The 16195-nt window shown below is 41.7% G+C and overlaps 1 protein-coding gene and 1 long non-coding RNA gene across 2 annotated transcripts in view; one reads left to right on the top strand and one right to left on the bottom strand.

Moving 5' to 3' along the window:
* Positions 1-5321, bottom strand: part of Rigi (RNA sensor RIG-I) — a 43108-nt gene extending 37787 nt beyond the window's left edge. The window contains exon 1 of the mRNA XM_087897184.1: positions 4954-5321. Coding sequence (XP_087753310.1) covers positions 4954-5059 — 106 coding nt within the window. The 5' untranslated portion in view covers positions 5060-5321. The remainder of the gene's footprint in view (positions 1-4953) is intronic.
* A 4487-nt stretch (positions 5322-9808) lies between these two features.
* LOC125390712 (uncharacterized) lies at positions 9809-15934 on the top strand. Its single transcript, XR_014997342.2, has 2 exons — positions 9809-10232; positions 14478-15934. It is a non-coding gene; the product is annotated as an uncharacterized LOC125390712 (long non-coding RNA).
* The last annotated feature ends 261 nt before the right edge of the window (positions 15935-16195 follow it).

The raw sequence follows: 16195 nt of genomic DNA, 5'->3' as shown, positions 1-16195 counted from the left end.
GGGAACCCAAGCCGGGCCCTCTGCAAGAGCAGTACATTCTCCCCACTGCTGTCTTAAGTTAGATCTCCTCTTCACATCCCACACCCTCTCTTTTGAAAGGGTTGTTGATTCATTTTGTGAGCTCAATTTGTAAGAACCCTTTGTATCTTAGGAAGAGGCTTCATTTCTAACTGTCTGTTCTGGAATATGAAAACATAATGCACCTTCCTGCAGGAGGACTGAAGGAGGCTTAGCTGATAGCTTAAATGTGGAATGTGGGTGTTGATTGGTAGCTTTCCTTTTAAAAATGGCTAGCAATATTTTGGTTTTCTTTTGGTTAAGAGTTATTTAAATGTACTATTTTGTTATTACTCTTTATTTCTTTATTTGCTTCTTTGAGTGTGTGTGAGTGTGTGTGTGTGTGTGAGTGTGTGTATGCGTGAGTGTGTATGTGTGTGTGAGTGTATGTGTGTGTGTATGTGTGAGTGTGTGTGTGTGTGTGTGTGCGCGCATGTGTGTTGCGTGCATATGCCATGGCAGATGTGCAGAGATGCCAGGGAACAGTTTGCAGGAACTGGTTCTCTCCTTCCCCATAGGAGTGTCCTTGGCATCAAACTCAGGTCATCAGGTTTGGCAGGAAGTGTCTTTACCTATGAGGCCATCTTGTGGTTCCAAAGTATGATGTTTGGAAATTATTTAAGTAATTTTTAAAAGTCCTATGATTAATTCTGGGGATACAGAACACTTGTCACTAATTTAGTATCACGGACATGTATTCTCAAAATCCTCAAACGTTATTATTTCCATCACATAGACATAGAAACTGAAACAGATTTAAAACATTTTCCTGGGGTCATGAGCCTGCAAATTAAAGAATAAATTTATAGAGGCCGTGCTTCAGAACCTTTGCTAAGTATTTATGTAGTGTAATATCTGAGAAAGCTTATACATTGGAGGAGGTTGATATACTCTCCTTTTATAGGGCAAATCTGTGTAGTGGATTCAATCATTCTTACTACATTAAACAGTGTCTATATCTTCTTCATCCATATTAATGAACTAATTTAGCAATATTGATAAAAAGTTTGATAAAATGTTTGAAACTGGGGTTTCTGGAGTTAAAAGATGTCCTGTCACATTTATTACCCAGCAAAGCTGCATTGTGGTGGCACACACCTTTTGTCCCAGACTCAGGAGGCAGAGGCAAGGGAATCTCTGAGTTAGAGGCCAGCCTGGTCTACAGAGCTAATTCCAGGACAACCAGGGCTATACAAAGAAATCCTGTCTCAAAAAACAAACAAACAAACAAAAGTCTTAATACTTCTAATCCTTTCAAACAGTGCTGCTCCCTGCTGGTTAATCATTCTGATGGGGCCATTCTTATTCAAACCTCCACAGGGGGTCTCAGGAAGACCCACTTCTGCCTGTGGATGTAACTTAGCTCCTTTAAAGACGGGCTAGCTAGTCTACAACCCACAACTAGCATGAGTCTTCCTTGCATCATCCTGTTTTAAACCTTCTGTTTCCTGGTTAGTCAAGTTACTAAACGTGATGTTTTTCTCCCTTTCTAGAAAATGAGACTTGTGTAATCATCTTTAAATTTGTGGATCTTTATCTTTAACCCCTGGTCAGCATTTTAAAAATATCGACATGAAATGTGATGTCTTCTTCCTCCTCGCTTCTGAGGCAAGGAATTTCACATGCATTTATTATTATTTTCCCAAACTCTTTACTGATTTATTATTTAAACCAAACTATTACTTTAAAACTCTTAACTAAACTAACAAAAAGAGAGGAAGACCCACATTAACAAACTTAGAAATTAAAAAAAAGAGTTAAGGGGCTGGAGAGATGGCTTAGCAGTTAAGAGCGCTGACTATTCTTCCAGAAGACCCTGGTTCAATTCCCAGCTCCCACATGGCAGCTCACAACTGTCTATAATTCCAGTTTGAGGAGATCCAATACCCTCACACAGACATACACTCAATGTGCATAAAATAAGAATATATTATTTTTTATTAAAGAAAAAAGTCTAATTAATATGGGGGTGGTGCACTCCTTTAATCTCAGCACTAGGGAGACAAAGACAGGTGAATCTCTGTGAGTTCAAGACCAGTATGGTCTACAAGAGCTAGGTCCAGGACAGGCACCAAAGCTACACAGAGAAACCCTTTCTCGAAAAACCAAAAAGTCTAATTAAATGCACAAAATCATTAGGAGGTACTTGAAAAATTTGTACTTAAAACAAACTAGAAGAAACTGACAAATTCCTAGCCACTTACAGCCCATCCAAATTTAATCAAGAGGATATAACCAAACAGGTCTATAACAAAAATGAGATTGAAACAGTAATAAAAAAAAGAAGTTTCCCAACAAAGAAAAGCCTAGAACTAGACGGATTCACTGTTGAATTCTACCAAACCTTTAAAGAAAAGCTAACATAAATATTCTTCAACATAATCCATAGACCAGAAGGGGACACACATTCTACGAATTATTCTGATAACAAAATTAGATTAGTACATGGCAGGAAGGAGAGAGAGAGGGAGGAAGAAAAAACCTTTTTTCTGACTAACATACAAGCCAGTAGCTTTCTGACATGCCTTTAGCAAACTTGGCGAGAAAGAAACCAGAATAGGGGGTTACTAATCACAATAGCCTCAAACAAACAACAAGCCCTAACCAGAGTTCAAAGACTACTACAATGCAAGCGTCCAAGATAGAGAAAACTAAGAACAAAACAAAACAATAGCTTTCATCTTAAAGGGACTAAGAGACAGACAGTTTATTCTGGAGCCATTTTGAGTGACCACGGCTCAGGAATACAGATTTAGGTTACCCCAAACTCTGTGTTCCAAATGGAAGCAGTCTTAGGAATTTCCATCCATCCATCCATCCATCCATCCATCCATCCATCCATCTATTCATTTACCCACCCACTGATGGACTTTTAGGTTGGTTCTATCACCAGCCATTGTGAATTATCAGGCGTCCTCCCCAGGTTGCCCCCATCCCATCCCCCACTATTCTCCTCTCTTGCTTCTCCCTGCTATTTTCTCTGTTCCAAAAAAGTTGCCATGGCGAGGCCAGCCTGCTTCTTTGTCTCTCTGCTCTGGACGCTCCCAGATACCTCTGCTTGCTCTCTCTCATATCTATAATAAAAAACCTTCCCCTAAGCGTAGAGCCGTCATTTCAGGGGTTCTCACTGTCCTCGCTGACGTGAAAAAGTGCAGAGATAGACACAGGTGTGTAAGCCTCTCTGTGCTATGTTGGATTTTGAGGGTTTTTTTTGGTTTTTTTTTGTTTTTTGTTTTTTGGGGTTTTTTTGGTTTATTTCGAGACAAGGTTTCTCTGTAGCTTTGGTACTGGAAACTAGCTCTTGTAGACCAGGCTGGCCTCGAACTCACAGAGCTCTGCCTGCCTCTTTGTCCCAAGTGCTGGAATTTCTTTCTTTGGTGTCTTGAAAGTTTAGCCTGCAGTAGCCTTTCACCTCTTTGGTTAGAGTTTGTTGTTTGTTTGAAGCTATTGTGGATGGCACCCCCTCCTTTCCCCATTTCTTCCTGGGCAAGGCTGTAATTGGTATTATTGGTATGTAAGAAAAGCTATGGTTTTCTCCATGTGTACTGCATATTCTGCCACTCTGGTGAAAGTTTTTGTGAGGGCTGAGTCTTCTCGTGGAGTCTTTGGAGTCCTTTTAGGATTATATTGTCTGCAAATAGAGATAATTTGACTTCTTCCTTTCCTAGTTGAGTCAATTTTATTTATGTCTCTTGTACTGTTCTAGTTGAGACTTCAAGCGCTATATTGAATAATAGGAGAAGGAACAGGCACCCTTGTCTCGTTCCAGATTTTAGAGAAAATGCTCTCAGTTTCTCCTATTTAGAATAATACTGTCTGTAGGTTTGCCATTGTATATTAAGAAAAAAAAAACATAAAGCACAAACGACCAAAAATAGCCAAGGCTATCATTAACAGAAGGACAATGCACCCCAATCAGTTCGGCTGTCTAGCAAGGAACCAGGTAACAACAAATGCTGACAAGAATGTGGAGGAAGCTGGGTGGTGGTGGCACACACCTTTAATCCCAGCACTTGGGACATAGAGGCAAGTGGATCTCTGTGAGTTCGAGGCCAGCCTGGTCTACAAGAGCTAGTTCCAGGGCAGGACCTAAAGTTGCAGAGAAACCCTGTCTCGAAAAGCCAAAAGAAAAAAGAAAGAAAAAGAAAGGGAGGGAGGAAGGGAGGGAGGAGAGAGAGAGAGAGAGAGAGAGAGAGAGAGAGAGAGAGAGAAAATGAAAGCAGAACAGGGGACCATTTGGGGGAGGGAAGGAAACTATCCAGAAAGGAAGGAATGTTAAGATTAAAAGAATGGAAGTCACACCACTTGTAAGCGAAGAGATGTCTAGTGTGGGTTTCCTGTCCTCAGGGTTCAAGGCTAGTCCAGTCATTACGGTGTCTTTTTCTACTTCTCTCTAGCAGAACTGGGAGTGGGGACCCTGAGGGTCTCTGCCTCACTGAACATCCTGTTTAAGCTGCAGAGCAAAGAGGCCCCGGGATTAACCTGCAGTTTTCACCACTGTCCAACACCAGGAAAGACAACAAGCACTAGACAAAAGAAAAGTAACAACTGTCACCCGGTCGCCTCCCATCACCCCTCGGAGGACATCTCTACAAAGTGTCTCAATCAAGTCTCAAAAAAAAAAAAAAAAAACCAAAAAAAAAAAAACTGGATGTGAACCACTGTACAAAATATAAACACGTGGAGAAAGTTTTCTAGTCTAATGACCTGGGGATCTGACACAAACCCGGTGTTCCTAGGTTAGTTACACAAATTGGCCTAAAGAAAGCAAAAGGGGGGGGGGGGAGACAGGACCCCAATTGGTTTTGGCTTGAGTGACTTAAAAAAACAAAACAAAACAAACAAACAAAATACACTAACAGCCTGAGAGCCCACATCGCATCGGGGACCACTCACCATCCTGGAGCCAGGGACCCATGTAGCTGAGGATGTAGGTGGGGTCCAGAGTCTTCCTGACATAGTCTCTGAACGCTTGCAGATTCTGCCGCTGTTCAGCTGTCATTCTGTGGCTCCCCGCGAGCGATGAGCGCCCTGGCTCCCCAAAAGTCGCCTCGGATTTGAGCGCGGCGGAGGTTTTCCTAGGAGGCACCCTAGGGACAAGCCGCCAGGGCCAGTGCCTGGAAACCGAAACTGCCTCGCAGCGCTGGGGGCGGGGATCCAGTTACGTTTCGTTTCTGGTCCACCGAGCCGAGCCTCTGGCCAGGAGGGACTGACTCAAAGGCACCTTGGTAACTGCCTTGAAGTTTGCGCATCGCTTTCGGAGTGGTGCAGTTTGTATTATAAACTACCCACAGTTCAAGTGTACAGTTCGATGAATTTCGAAAAATGGAGACACCGGTAACCACTTCCGCCAGATCTGCCGGGACCTCCTGTAATCTCTGTTTTCACTTCATTCAGAAACTATCACCTCTTTTCCAAAGGGGCCATAACAGTTTGCATCCCCACTCATAGAATTAAAGAACTGAAGTTGACTTGCATTCGCTAGGTACAGATAACCTTTCTTTCTTCCAGATAACCTTTTTTTTCTTCCTTCTTTTCTTCCTTCTTTTCTTTCTTTCTTTCTTTCTTTCTTTCTTTCTTTCTTTCCTTCCTTCCTTCCTTCCTTCCTTCTTCATTTATTTATTAGCTTTTTTAAGACAGGGCTTATTATTTGTTTCTTTGTTTTTGTTTTTTTGGTTTTTGGTTTTTTGGTTTGTTTTTTTTTTTTTTTTTCTTTTTGAGACAGGGTTTCTCTGTAACTTTGGAGCCTGTCCTGGAACTAGCTCTTGTAGACCAGACTGGCCTCAAACTCACAGAGATTCACCTGCCTCTGTCTCCCAAGTGCTGGGATTCAAGGCGTGAGCCACCACCTCCCTGCCCCCCACCACGGGAGGGCTCTGATTTCTCTCATAAGCACCTTAAAGTTCCAAGGATACAAATCTTACATATGTTACATTAAATTTATTCTATGTTCTTTAACACTAATGTAAATAGAATTGTTCTTGAATTTTCATTTTTAAATGGTTGCGACCATACAGAAACACAGGTAGATTTTGTTTGTTGACCTTGTATTATGGAACAGTGCTAAATTCATGTCTCCAGAATGCTGAGATTAAAGGTGTGCCCCACTGCCACGTCTGGCGACTTTATGACTTTTATTAATTTCCATGTCCCTAGTCTTGGTGCTTTTTATTTTCTCCTGCCACCCTGAGGTGCTAATAGGCCTGCAATCGCCCGAGCTTGTCTCCCTTCTGTTTTTAAGGCCCCCTTTCTGAGCCTTCGAGTTGCTCCAGTCTAATAGATTCTCATTTAATTATTTTGGTTGAAAATAAGATTACAATTGACCAAAACTGATTCAAGATAAGGTTTAAAAACCATAGGAATAGCCTTAAGTGTAATAAAGAAATTGAATTCAAACAAATACGACAACTGTGACTTCCGGCCCAAACGGTCTTCTTGGTGAATTCCATTAATACTTAATGTGAAAATGTTACTAGGACAGAAACTCGTGGGATACTAGCACAAAAAGCATTACAAGAAAATTGCAGACCAATATCCTTTATGAACACAGACAAATTAAAAATGACCCATTGTATGAAAATACTAGTAAATTGAATACAGAAGTATAGAAAAAAAGATGTTACATCGTCACCAGGAGAGACTTAGCCCAGGAATTTAGGCCTATTTAACTTTCACAAGTCAATCAATGAGACAAACATGTTAGGACAAACCTTCAGTACCAGCATTCTAGAGGCAGAAGCAGGAGGAACAGTTCAAGGGTCATCCTAGGCTTCATAGTGAGTTTCAGGCCATTTTAGACTACATAGGACCCTGTCTCAAACAAAACAATAAAATCAATAAAATTTGGCATGTTGACAAAATAAGTTGAAAAAAATTCAACACCCATTCATGCTAAAGAAGAAGAAAACTTAAAAACTAGAAAAGAAAATGTCATTAATCTGACTGGGAGCATCTGTCTTAGTTTATGTCCAGTTGATAGAAACCTAGACTGAGGGAAGCTCGGCTGAGAGTGGCCTCCAGCAGCCTGGTCTGCCTGCCCCTCTGTGTGGCACATGTTGACGGCTGGCTGGCAAAGCAATGCCTATCACACCCGAAGCATAAGTCCCTAGGCAGGCTGCTCTGGGCTCTACGAAAGACATCCTGAGCGAGGCAGAGCAAGCAAAGTCGGTAAACTGCTCTCCTCCGCCGCGGTTTCTGCTTCAGTGCCTTGAGTTCTAAAGCCCTGAGTTCCTGCTTTGGGTCCCCTGATGACAGATTTGAAAATAGGAAACCAAATAAACCCGCGTGGTCAGTATTTTATCCCAGCAACAAAAAGTGAATTACACCAAAACACCCAAACCTCTGGTCATTTCCAAGCAAGATTAGGGATAAAGTTGGTCAATTCTCATCACTTTATTCAGTTTTCTATTACAGCCTCAGGGTGGCAGGAGGAAAGACAAGGAAATAAAAAGCACAACGACTGGGAAGATGGAAATTAATAAACGTCATAAAGTCGCCAGACATGGTGGTAGGGCACACCTTTAATCCCAGCACTCGGGAGGCATTGATTTAGCACTGTTCTATGATATAAGGTCAGCAAACAAAATCTACCTGTGTTTCTGTATGGTAGCAACAATCTGAAAGTGAAAATTCAAGAACAATTCTATTTACCTTAGTGTTAAAGAACATAGACTATGCCCATCAAAATTCTTCAAAGACTTCAAAAGAACGGTACTCAACATCATTTGGAAAAGCAAAAAACTTAGGATAGCCAAAATAATCCTGTGCAATAAAAAACTTCTGGAGGCATCACAATCCCTGACTTCAAACTCTACTACAGAGCTACAGTACTGAAAACAGCCTGGTATTGACATAAAAACAGACAGGAGGACCAATGGAACCGAAGAGAAGACCCGGATATCAATCCACACACCTTCAAACACCTGATCTTTGATAAAGAAGCAAAAAATATCAAATGGAAAAAAGAAAGCCTATTTAACAAGTGGTGCTGGCATAACTGGATATCAACATGTAGAAGAATGAAAATAGATCCATACCTATCACCATGCACAAAACTCAAGTCCAAATGGATCAAAGACCTCAACATAAAGCCATCCACACTGAACCTTATAGAAGAGAAAGTGGGAAGTACACTTGAATGCATTGGCACAGGGAACCACTTCCTAAATATAACCCCAGCAGCACAGACACTGAGAGAAACAATTAATAAATGGGACCTCCTGAAACTGAAAAGCTTCTGTAAAACAAAGGACATGGTCAACAAGACAAAACGACAGCCTACAGAATGGGAAAAGATCTTCACTAACTCCACATCAGACAGAGGTCTGATCTCCACAATATACAAAGAACTCAAGAAATTGGACACTAAAAGATCACATAATCCAATAAAAAAAAATGAAGTACAGATCTAAACAGAGAACTCTCTACAGAGGAATCTAAAATGGCTGAAAGACACTTAGTCATCAGAGAAATGCAAATCAAAACAACTCTTAGATTCCATCTTACACCTGTGAGAATGGCCAAGATCAAAAACATTGATGACAACTTATGCTGGAGAGGTTGTCTCTGCATTGCTGGTGGGAATGCAAGCTGGTACAACCCCTTTGGATGTCAGAGTGGCGATTTCTCAGAAAATTAGAAAACAACCTTCCTCAAGACCCAATAATACTACTTTGGGGTATATATCCAAAGGATGCTCAATCGTGCCACAAGAACATGTGCTCAACTATGTTCATAGCATCTTTGTTTGTCATAACCAGAACCTGGAAACAACCTAAATGCCCCTCAACCGAAGAATGGATAAGGAAAATGTAGGACATGTACACCATGGAGTACTACACAGCAAAAAAAACAAAAACAAAAACAAAAAAACGACAGCTTGAATTTTGCAGGAAAATGGATGGAGTTAGAAAACATTAGAGTGAGGTAACCCAGACACAGAAAGACAATTATCACATGTCCTCACTCATAGGTGATTTTTAAACATAAAGCAAAGAAAGCCAGCCTACAAATCACAATCTCAGAGAATTTAGACAACAATGAGGACACTAAGAGAGACTTACATAGATCTAATCTACATGGGAAGAAGAAAGTAGAAAAAGACGAGATCTCCTGAGTAAATTGGGAGCATGGGGACCTTTGGGGAGGGTTGAAGGGGGGAGGGGAGAAATAGGGAGGGGAGCAGAGAAAACTGTAGAGCTCAATAAATATCAATAAAAAAAGAACATAGAATAAATTTAATGTAACATATGTAAGATTCGTATCCTTGGAACTGTAAGGTGCTGATGAGAGAAATCAGAGCCCTCCCGTGGTGGAGGGCAGGGAGGTGGTGTCGCAAGCCTTGAATCCCAGCTATTGGGAGGCAGAGACAGGTGGATCTCTGTGAGTTCGAGGCCAGCCTAGTCTACAGAGTTAGTTCCAGGACAGGCTCCAAAGTTACAGAGAAATTCTGTCTCAAAAAAACAAAAAACAAAACAAAGCCAAAGAAACAAATAATAAGCCCTGTCTTTAAAAGCTAATAAATAAATGAGGTAGGAAGAAGGGAAGGAAGGAAAGAAAGAAACGAAGGAAGAAAGGTTATCTGTACCTAGCGAATGCAAGTCAACTTCAGTTCTTTAATTTTATGAGTGGGGATGCAAACTGGTATGGCCCCTTTGAAAATGAGGTGATAGTTTCTGAATAAAGTGAAAACAGAGATTACAGGAGGTCCCGGCAGATCTGGCGGAAATGGTTACCGGTGTCTCCATTTTTCGAAATTCATCGAACTGTACACTTGAACTGTGGGTAGTTTATAATACAAACTGCACCACTCCGAAAGCGATGCGCAAACTTCAAGGCAGTTACCAAGGTGCCTTTGAGTCAGTCCCTCCTGGCCAGAGGCTCGGCTCGGTGGACCAGAAACGAAACGTAACTGGATCCCCGCCCCCAGCGCTGCGAGGCAGTTTCGGTTTCCAGGCACTGGCCCTGGCGGCTTGTCCCTAGGGTGCCTCCTAGGAAAGCCTCCGCCGCGCTCAAATCCGAGGCGACTTTTGGGGAGCCAGGGCGCTCATCGCTCGCGGGGAGCCACAGAATGACAGCTGAACAGCGGCAGAATCTGCAAGCGTTCAGAGACTATGTCAGGAAGACTCTGGACCCTAACTACATCCTCAGCTACATGGGTCCCTGGCTCCAGGATGGTGAGTGGTCCCCGATGCGATGTGGGCTCTCAGGCTGTTGGTGTATTTGTTTTGTTTTGTTTTTAAATCACTCAAGCCAAAACCAATTGGGGTCCTGTCTCCCCAACCCCCCTTTTGCTTTCTTTAGGCCAATTTGTGTAACTAACCTAGGAACACACCGGGTTTGTGTCAGACCGCCAGGGCATATTAGACTAGAAGGCGTCTGGGTTTGATGGATAGGGACAGAGTTTGTTTGAGACAGGGTTCTTCTGTGAAACCCTGGCAGTCAAAAGAGCTCTGTAAACCAGGTTGGCCTTGAACTCAAAGATTTGCCTGCACCTCTCTCCCCAGTGCTGGACTTAAAGGCATGTGCTCCACCACCCTAGTTGTACTACCTTCTTAAAAGAGGATTCTGGATTATGTCTTTACTATAGTTGTCCCTGTATTTTAAAAGGCACGTGAGTCATTTTAAGTTTCCTTTTTCAAATGGCAATCTGGAACATTCCGTAAATCTTGCTGTTATTTTCATGGAATTCCATTTGCAATAGTTTCTAGTGTCGTTGTGAATTCTTCTCCACCTCTAAATAGGAAAGCTAGGATTTTCTTAAGTAGCTCAAAGCTATTGACTTCGGATTTTCATCTGTTGTGGTCATATACGCTGAAATGCTTCAGCCTTTTGAAATTTAATGAAACTTGTTTAGGGCCTGGGCATTTGAACTTTTATGAAATACATTCCAGCGGAATTTAAGCTTAAGAATTGGAGTTTGAGGGATTGGGAGAGACAGCTCAGCCGTTAAGAGTATTGACTGCTCTTCCAGAGGACCAGGGTTCGATTCCCAGCACCCCATGTAAGCTCACGCCTGTCTGTAACTCTGGTGCCCATGCATATAGTACACATACAGACAGACATAAAATAAAATACATAAAATAAAAACAAATCTTTCAGTCAGGCAGTGGTGGCATACGTACCTTAAACCCAGCACTTGGGAGGCAGAGGCAGGTGGATCGCTGTGAGTTCGAGGCCAGCCTGGTCTACAAGAGCTAGTTCCAGGACAGGCTCCAAAACTACAGAGAAACCTTGTCTCGAAATAAACCAAAAAAAAAAAAAAAAAAAAAAAAGAAAAGAAAAGAAAAAGAAAAGCAGAAATAATTATTGGTATGGATTTAAAGTTTTGATTTTGCTGTTTGTTGTATCTAATTTTATTCTTCTGTATTTCATTCCTTTAAATTCCTAAAATATAAATTTTCCTTTTCACCTTTAGTCATATTTCCTTCCTCATACATGTGTGCATGTATTTGTGTTTGTGTTATTTATTTGATGGCTGCACCAAAGATTCCTCACATAGCATTAATTTATTTCAGTTCACTTGGATTTGAAACTGTACTTCATTAAGTAACCGATCCTTATAATCACGAAATTCCACACTAACCCTCCTGCAGGCCACTATCAGAAACCCTTCCATGCAGTTTAAGCCACAGTAGACAGTCATGAGCTTTATTCTAAGCAGAACATAAGCCTTTCTGTAAGACAGTCACGATCATCTTTCCAACATCCCATTCTGCTCCCACTCATGTGCTGGCCAATGGTTGTTTCACTTTTCAATTTTTTTTAACAGTTCTAGGATTTCAAATAGGTCCTGCCCTCCCGTGTCATTTCCTATGCCTCGGCTTAAAACCTCTATTTGCTCATTCATTGTAACCACTTTTTTTGATTTTACATTGTACACACACACACACACACACACACGTATGTAACTCTTTTTTTTTTTTCAGTTTTTTCGAGACAGGGTTTCTCTGTGGCTTTGGAGCCTGTCCTGGAACTAGCTCTTGTAGACCAGGATGACCTCGAACTCACAGAGATCTGCCTGTCTCTGCCTCCCGAGTGCTGGGATTCAAGGAGTGTGCTACCACCGCCTGGCATGTATGTATTTCTAAAAATATCTTTAAAAACCCAAGCCAGGGCTGGAGAGATGGCTCAGAGGTTAAGAGCATTGCCTGCTCTTCCAAAGGTCCTGAGTTCAATTCCCAGCAACCACATGGTGGCTCACAACCATCTGTAATGAGGTCTGGTGCCCTCTTCTGGACTGCAGGCATACACACAGACAGAATATTGTATACATAATAAATAAATAAATAAATAAATATTTTAAAAAAAACTCAGATTGTGGATTAGAACATAGACTTTAAAAAAAAAAAAAAAAAACCCCAAGCCAGGCCTGGTTTGGCCTATCAGAGAGGCTGAGGCCGGAATAATTTAGTGTGAATAATTTAGTAACTTGTTTCAAAAGTAAGAGTGAGTAGAGTTAGGGATGACTCTGGGTAGAGCATCTGCCCTGCACATACAAGGCTCTGGGTTCAGTTGATCCCCAGTACTGGAAACCTAAATCCTACCTAAGTTGTTTTTAGACACACTAGCCTTGAGCTAATGATCTCCTGAGTTCTGGGATTACAGGTATGTTACCACTCCTGGTTTAGGCTTGGGAAGTTTTAAGTGCTCGAGGCAGGGTATGTCTATGCAGCCCAGATTAGCCTAGAACTTTTCATGTAGTTCAAGCTGGCTTTTAACTCCTGGTCTTCCTGTTTCTACTTCATGAGTGCTGAGATTGCAAGGTATGCCACTAGATTAGGCCCTAACTATTGGCTTCTAACTGAGAAAAACAAGATCAAGACTTGCCTTCAAAAGCGAAGTGTAACTGAACGTGGTGGCACACATCTTTAGCTCCCCAACTTGGGAGGTAGAGGCAGGGAGATTTCCTTGAGTCGGAGGCCAGCCTGGTCTACATGAGTTCCAAATCAGTCAGGCTATATGAGTCAGACCCTGTCTCAAAAAAGGGGGGAAAGGGTAATAATATGTCTTGTCTCATGCTTCCAGTGGGAAGTCCTATATCCTTGAATGGCAATGGATTAAATCACAGCTGTAATCTGATTTCTAGGTAAAATGCAACCATAACCAGGGAAGAGGTCCCCCAGGATGGTAAGAAGAAATATTTAAATCTTGGACTCTCTCTTTGCTTAGGCATTATTGCTCAATATGTTTTCAGAGTATACACCAAAACACTTCATAGACAGATACATTAAAAATCGTCTTTATTCTAGATCGTTTCCAGGTTCTGGCTATGACAAACAATGCTGCTATGAACATAGTTGAGCACGTCCTTGTGGTATGATTGAGAATTTTTTGGGTATATATCCAAAAATGGTATAGCTGGGTCTTGGGGTAGATTGTTTCCTAATTTTCTGAGAAATTGCCATATTGATTTTCAAAGTGGTTATACAAATCTGCACTCCCGCCAGTAATGGAGGAGTGTTCCCCTTACCCCAAATCCTCTCAGCATGAGCTGTCAGTGTTTTTGATCTTGGCCATTCTAACAGGTGTAAGATGGAGTCTGAGTTGTTTTGATTTGCATTTCTCTGATGACTAAGGATGTTCAGCATTTCCTTAAGTGTCTTTTGAAAATGTGGTACATTTACACAATGGAGTACTACACAGCAGTAAAAAAAATATGGTATCTTGAAATTTCAGGCAAATGGTTAGATCTAGAAAAACCATATTGAGTGAAGTAACCCAGACCCAGAAAGATAAATATAATATGTATTTACTCATAAGTGGCTTTTAGACATAAAGCAAAGAAAAACCAGCCTACAGTTCACAATCCCAGAGAACCTACACAACAAAGAGGACTCTAAGAGACAGATACAAGGATCTACATAGGAAAGAGAAAAAGACAGGGTCTTCTGAGTAAATTGGGAGCATGGGGGTCACAGGAGAGGGTAGAAGGGGAGAGCGGAGGAAGGGAGGGGAACGGAGAAAAACGTATAGCTCAATAAAAACAAATTTTAAAAAAGTTGTCTTTATGGGCTTAGGCTGGCTGGCAAAGGAAGACACACAACAAAGGTGTACAAACAGACATAAGTACAGAAACAAGTAGAGTCAAATGTGAAGTGGCATAAAGGTGTCTCTCAACAAGGGTAAAAGGATGCCTAACTGAGCAGCAGACTTAAAGAATAAGAAGGACTCTGCCATTTAAACATATACAAAAACAGAAGTGGATGACAGGTAGGGCTCAGAGCACACAAAAGGGCCAAAATACAAGCAGTATCCTGGGACTTTGATCCTGGGACTTTGCAAACACTGAGGAGGTGGCATGAGGTGGAGTGAAATGTAAACAGGGCCTGTGAGACAAGGAGTAAGTGCAACTGGAGGATTTACGCAAGGGTGATATACCTAAACGGCATGTTTAAAAGGCCTCTCTGGCTTCTTTCCAGAATAAGTAGATCAGTCTGGAAATGACTCGGTAGGACAAAGGTCAAGATGGTAACAGTGGAGAATCAGCAGTGAAGAAAGACTGAGTGGCTGGTGGTGTAAAGAAGAGGGAAACCATGCGGTAAATGTGTTTCAAGCATCTGGCTTGGGGATGGCAGTACAATGGCAGAAAGGAGGGAGACTTCAAGCTTCCCACTTTCTAGAGTGGGAGATGGATAGAAAAATGCGGTGAGAAGAAATAAAGCAGGTTGATGCAATGGAGTGTAATGGAGGCTACATTCATTAGCTGATTTGGTCAGAAAGACAACCTTATGAAGACAGGAAGTAAGTCTTCTAAGTGAAGAACATTCTACTCACAATGAACAGAAAGTGCGAAGACCCCAAGGCAGGGGCACGAGAGCCACTCCAGACTCCCAACACTCTTTGTTACCTTTGCATCTTACAGTATGAACCTGCTCTAGTCCACTAGAATTGCTCGTCACTGACTTCTTCGGGTTAATCGGATGACGTAATAATCTAATTAGTCATACCACTTCTAACTTCAACCTCCAATTAGCAGAGGGAAGATCTCTCAACAAAAACCATGTTACTCCTTTGCTTGGAATTCTTCCCTCCTAAAGAAGTCCGATCTTTCTTTGGTGCTTAATACTTTACGCAGATACCAACTTTTCAGCCTCAATAAACCCCATCACTTCATATACCAACTACTCTTGAAACTTGTATTGTCTCAACTCTGTCCTGTTATTGCACAGCTAGTTTCTTCAAATACTAAATCATTTCCCTCACTACCACCTTGTCTTCTTTGTGTTGTTTCACCCTTTGGACTCAAACCCCAGGCTGCCTTAACTATTTAGCATTTTCTGTGGCCTGTTAACATACTACTTACTGTGTTGTAACACAGGGCCACTTTAACCCTTTTCTGCATCTCCTTCCATTTTAAGGGCAGGGCCACTTTTTTTTTCTTTTTCTGTTTGTGTGGTGTGTACATGTGTTCTCTCATGATCTAGGTGTTGTTTCTTACACTTTTAAAATAAATTGTGTATGAGAGGTTGCCTTATACACTTACACACACAACACACAGCCTAGTATATGAGGATGTCAGAGAGAGCATTAGTTCCCTGTAACTGGAGTTGTAGTTGGTTATGCACTACAGTGAGTGCTGGGAACTGAACTAGGGTCCTCTGCAAGAACAAGGAAGGGTCTTCTGCTCACAAATTGCACAGCCATTTCAAGAACTCCTCTTCTCTTTTTTGGAGACAGGGTCTAAGTAGCCCTGGCTGGCCTGGATCTTGTTATGTAGACCAGCCTGGCCTCTAACTCCTTAGTGCTTGCTGTCCAGCTTCCACGTTTTATAGTTTGTTTTCTGAGAGAGGGTCTTTAACTGACCAATTAATCTAGATTGGTTGGCTCAGAATCTGACAGTGTCCATTCCATCCAGTGCTCGGACTAAAGTACACATTACCACATTTGGCCTTTTTTTTTTTTTTTTTTTAAGATGTGAGTGTTAGCGATCTGAACTCATGCCATCTTTGTTGTGCAACTCTTTACTGTCCCAAACCACCTCCTCAGCTCTGAGGCCCACACCTTAATATTGCTGCTTACTCTTGGCAGCTAATGTACAAGTGAAGGAACTCATCTACACGACAGGTAAGGGCTTGCAGTATGCAGTAACATTAAGAATAAAAAGACTGGGGTGTTCTCTTTACACCAGAGGACACTA

This window comes from Myodes glareolus, chromosome 16 (genome assembly GCF_982192425.1).
Source record: "Myodes glareolus chromosome 16, mMyoGla1.1, whole genome shotgun sequence".
Classification (NCBI taxonomy): Eukaryota; Metazoa; Chordata; class Mammalia; order Rodentia; family Cricetidae; genus Myodes; species Myodes glareolus.
The sequence above is the reverse complement of the archived record's forward strand: the minus strand, read 5'-3'. Positions and strand labels throughout refer to the sequence as shown.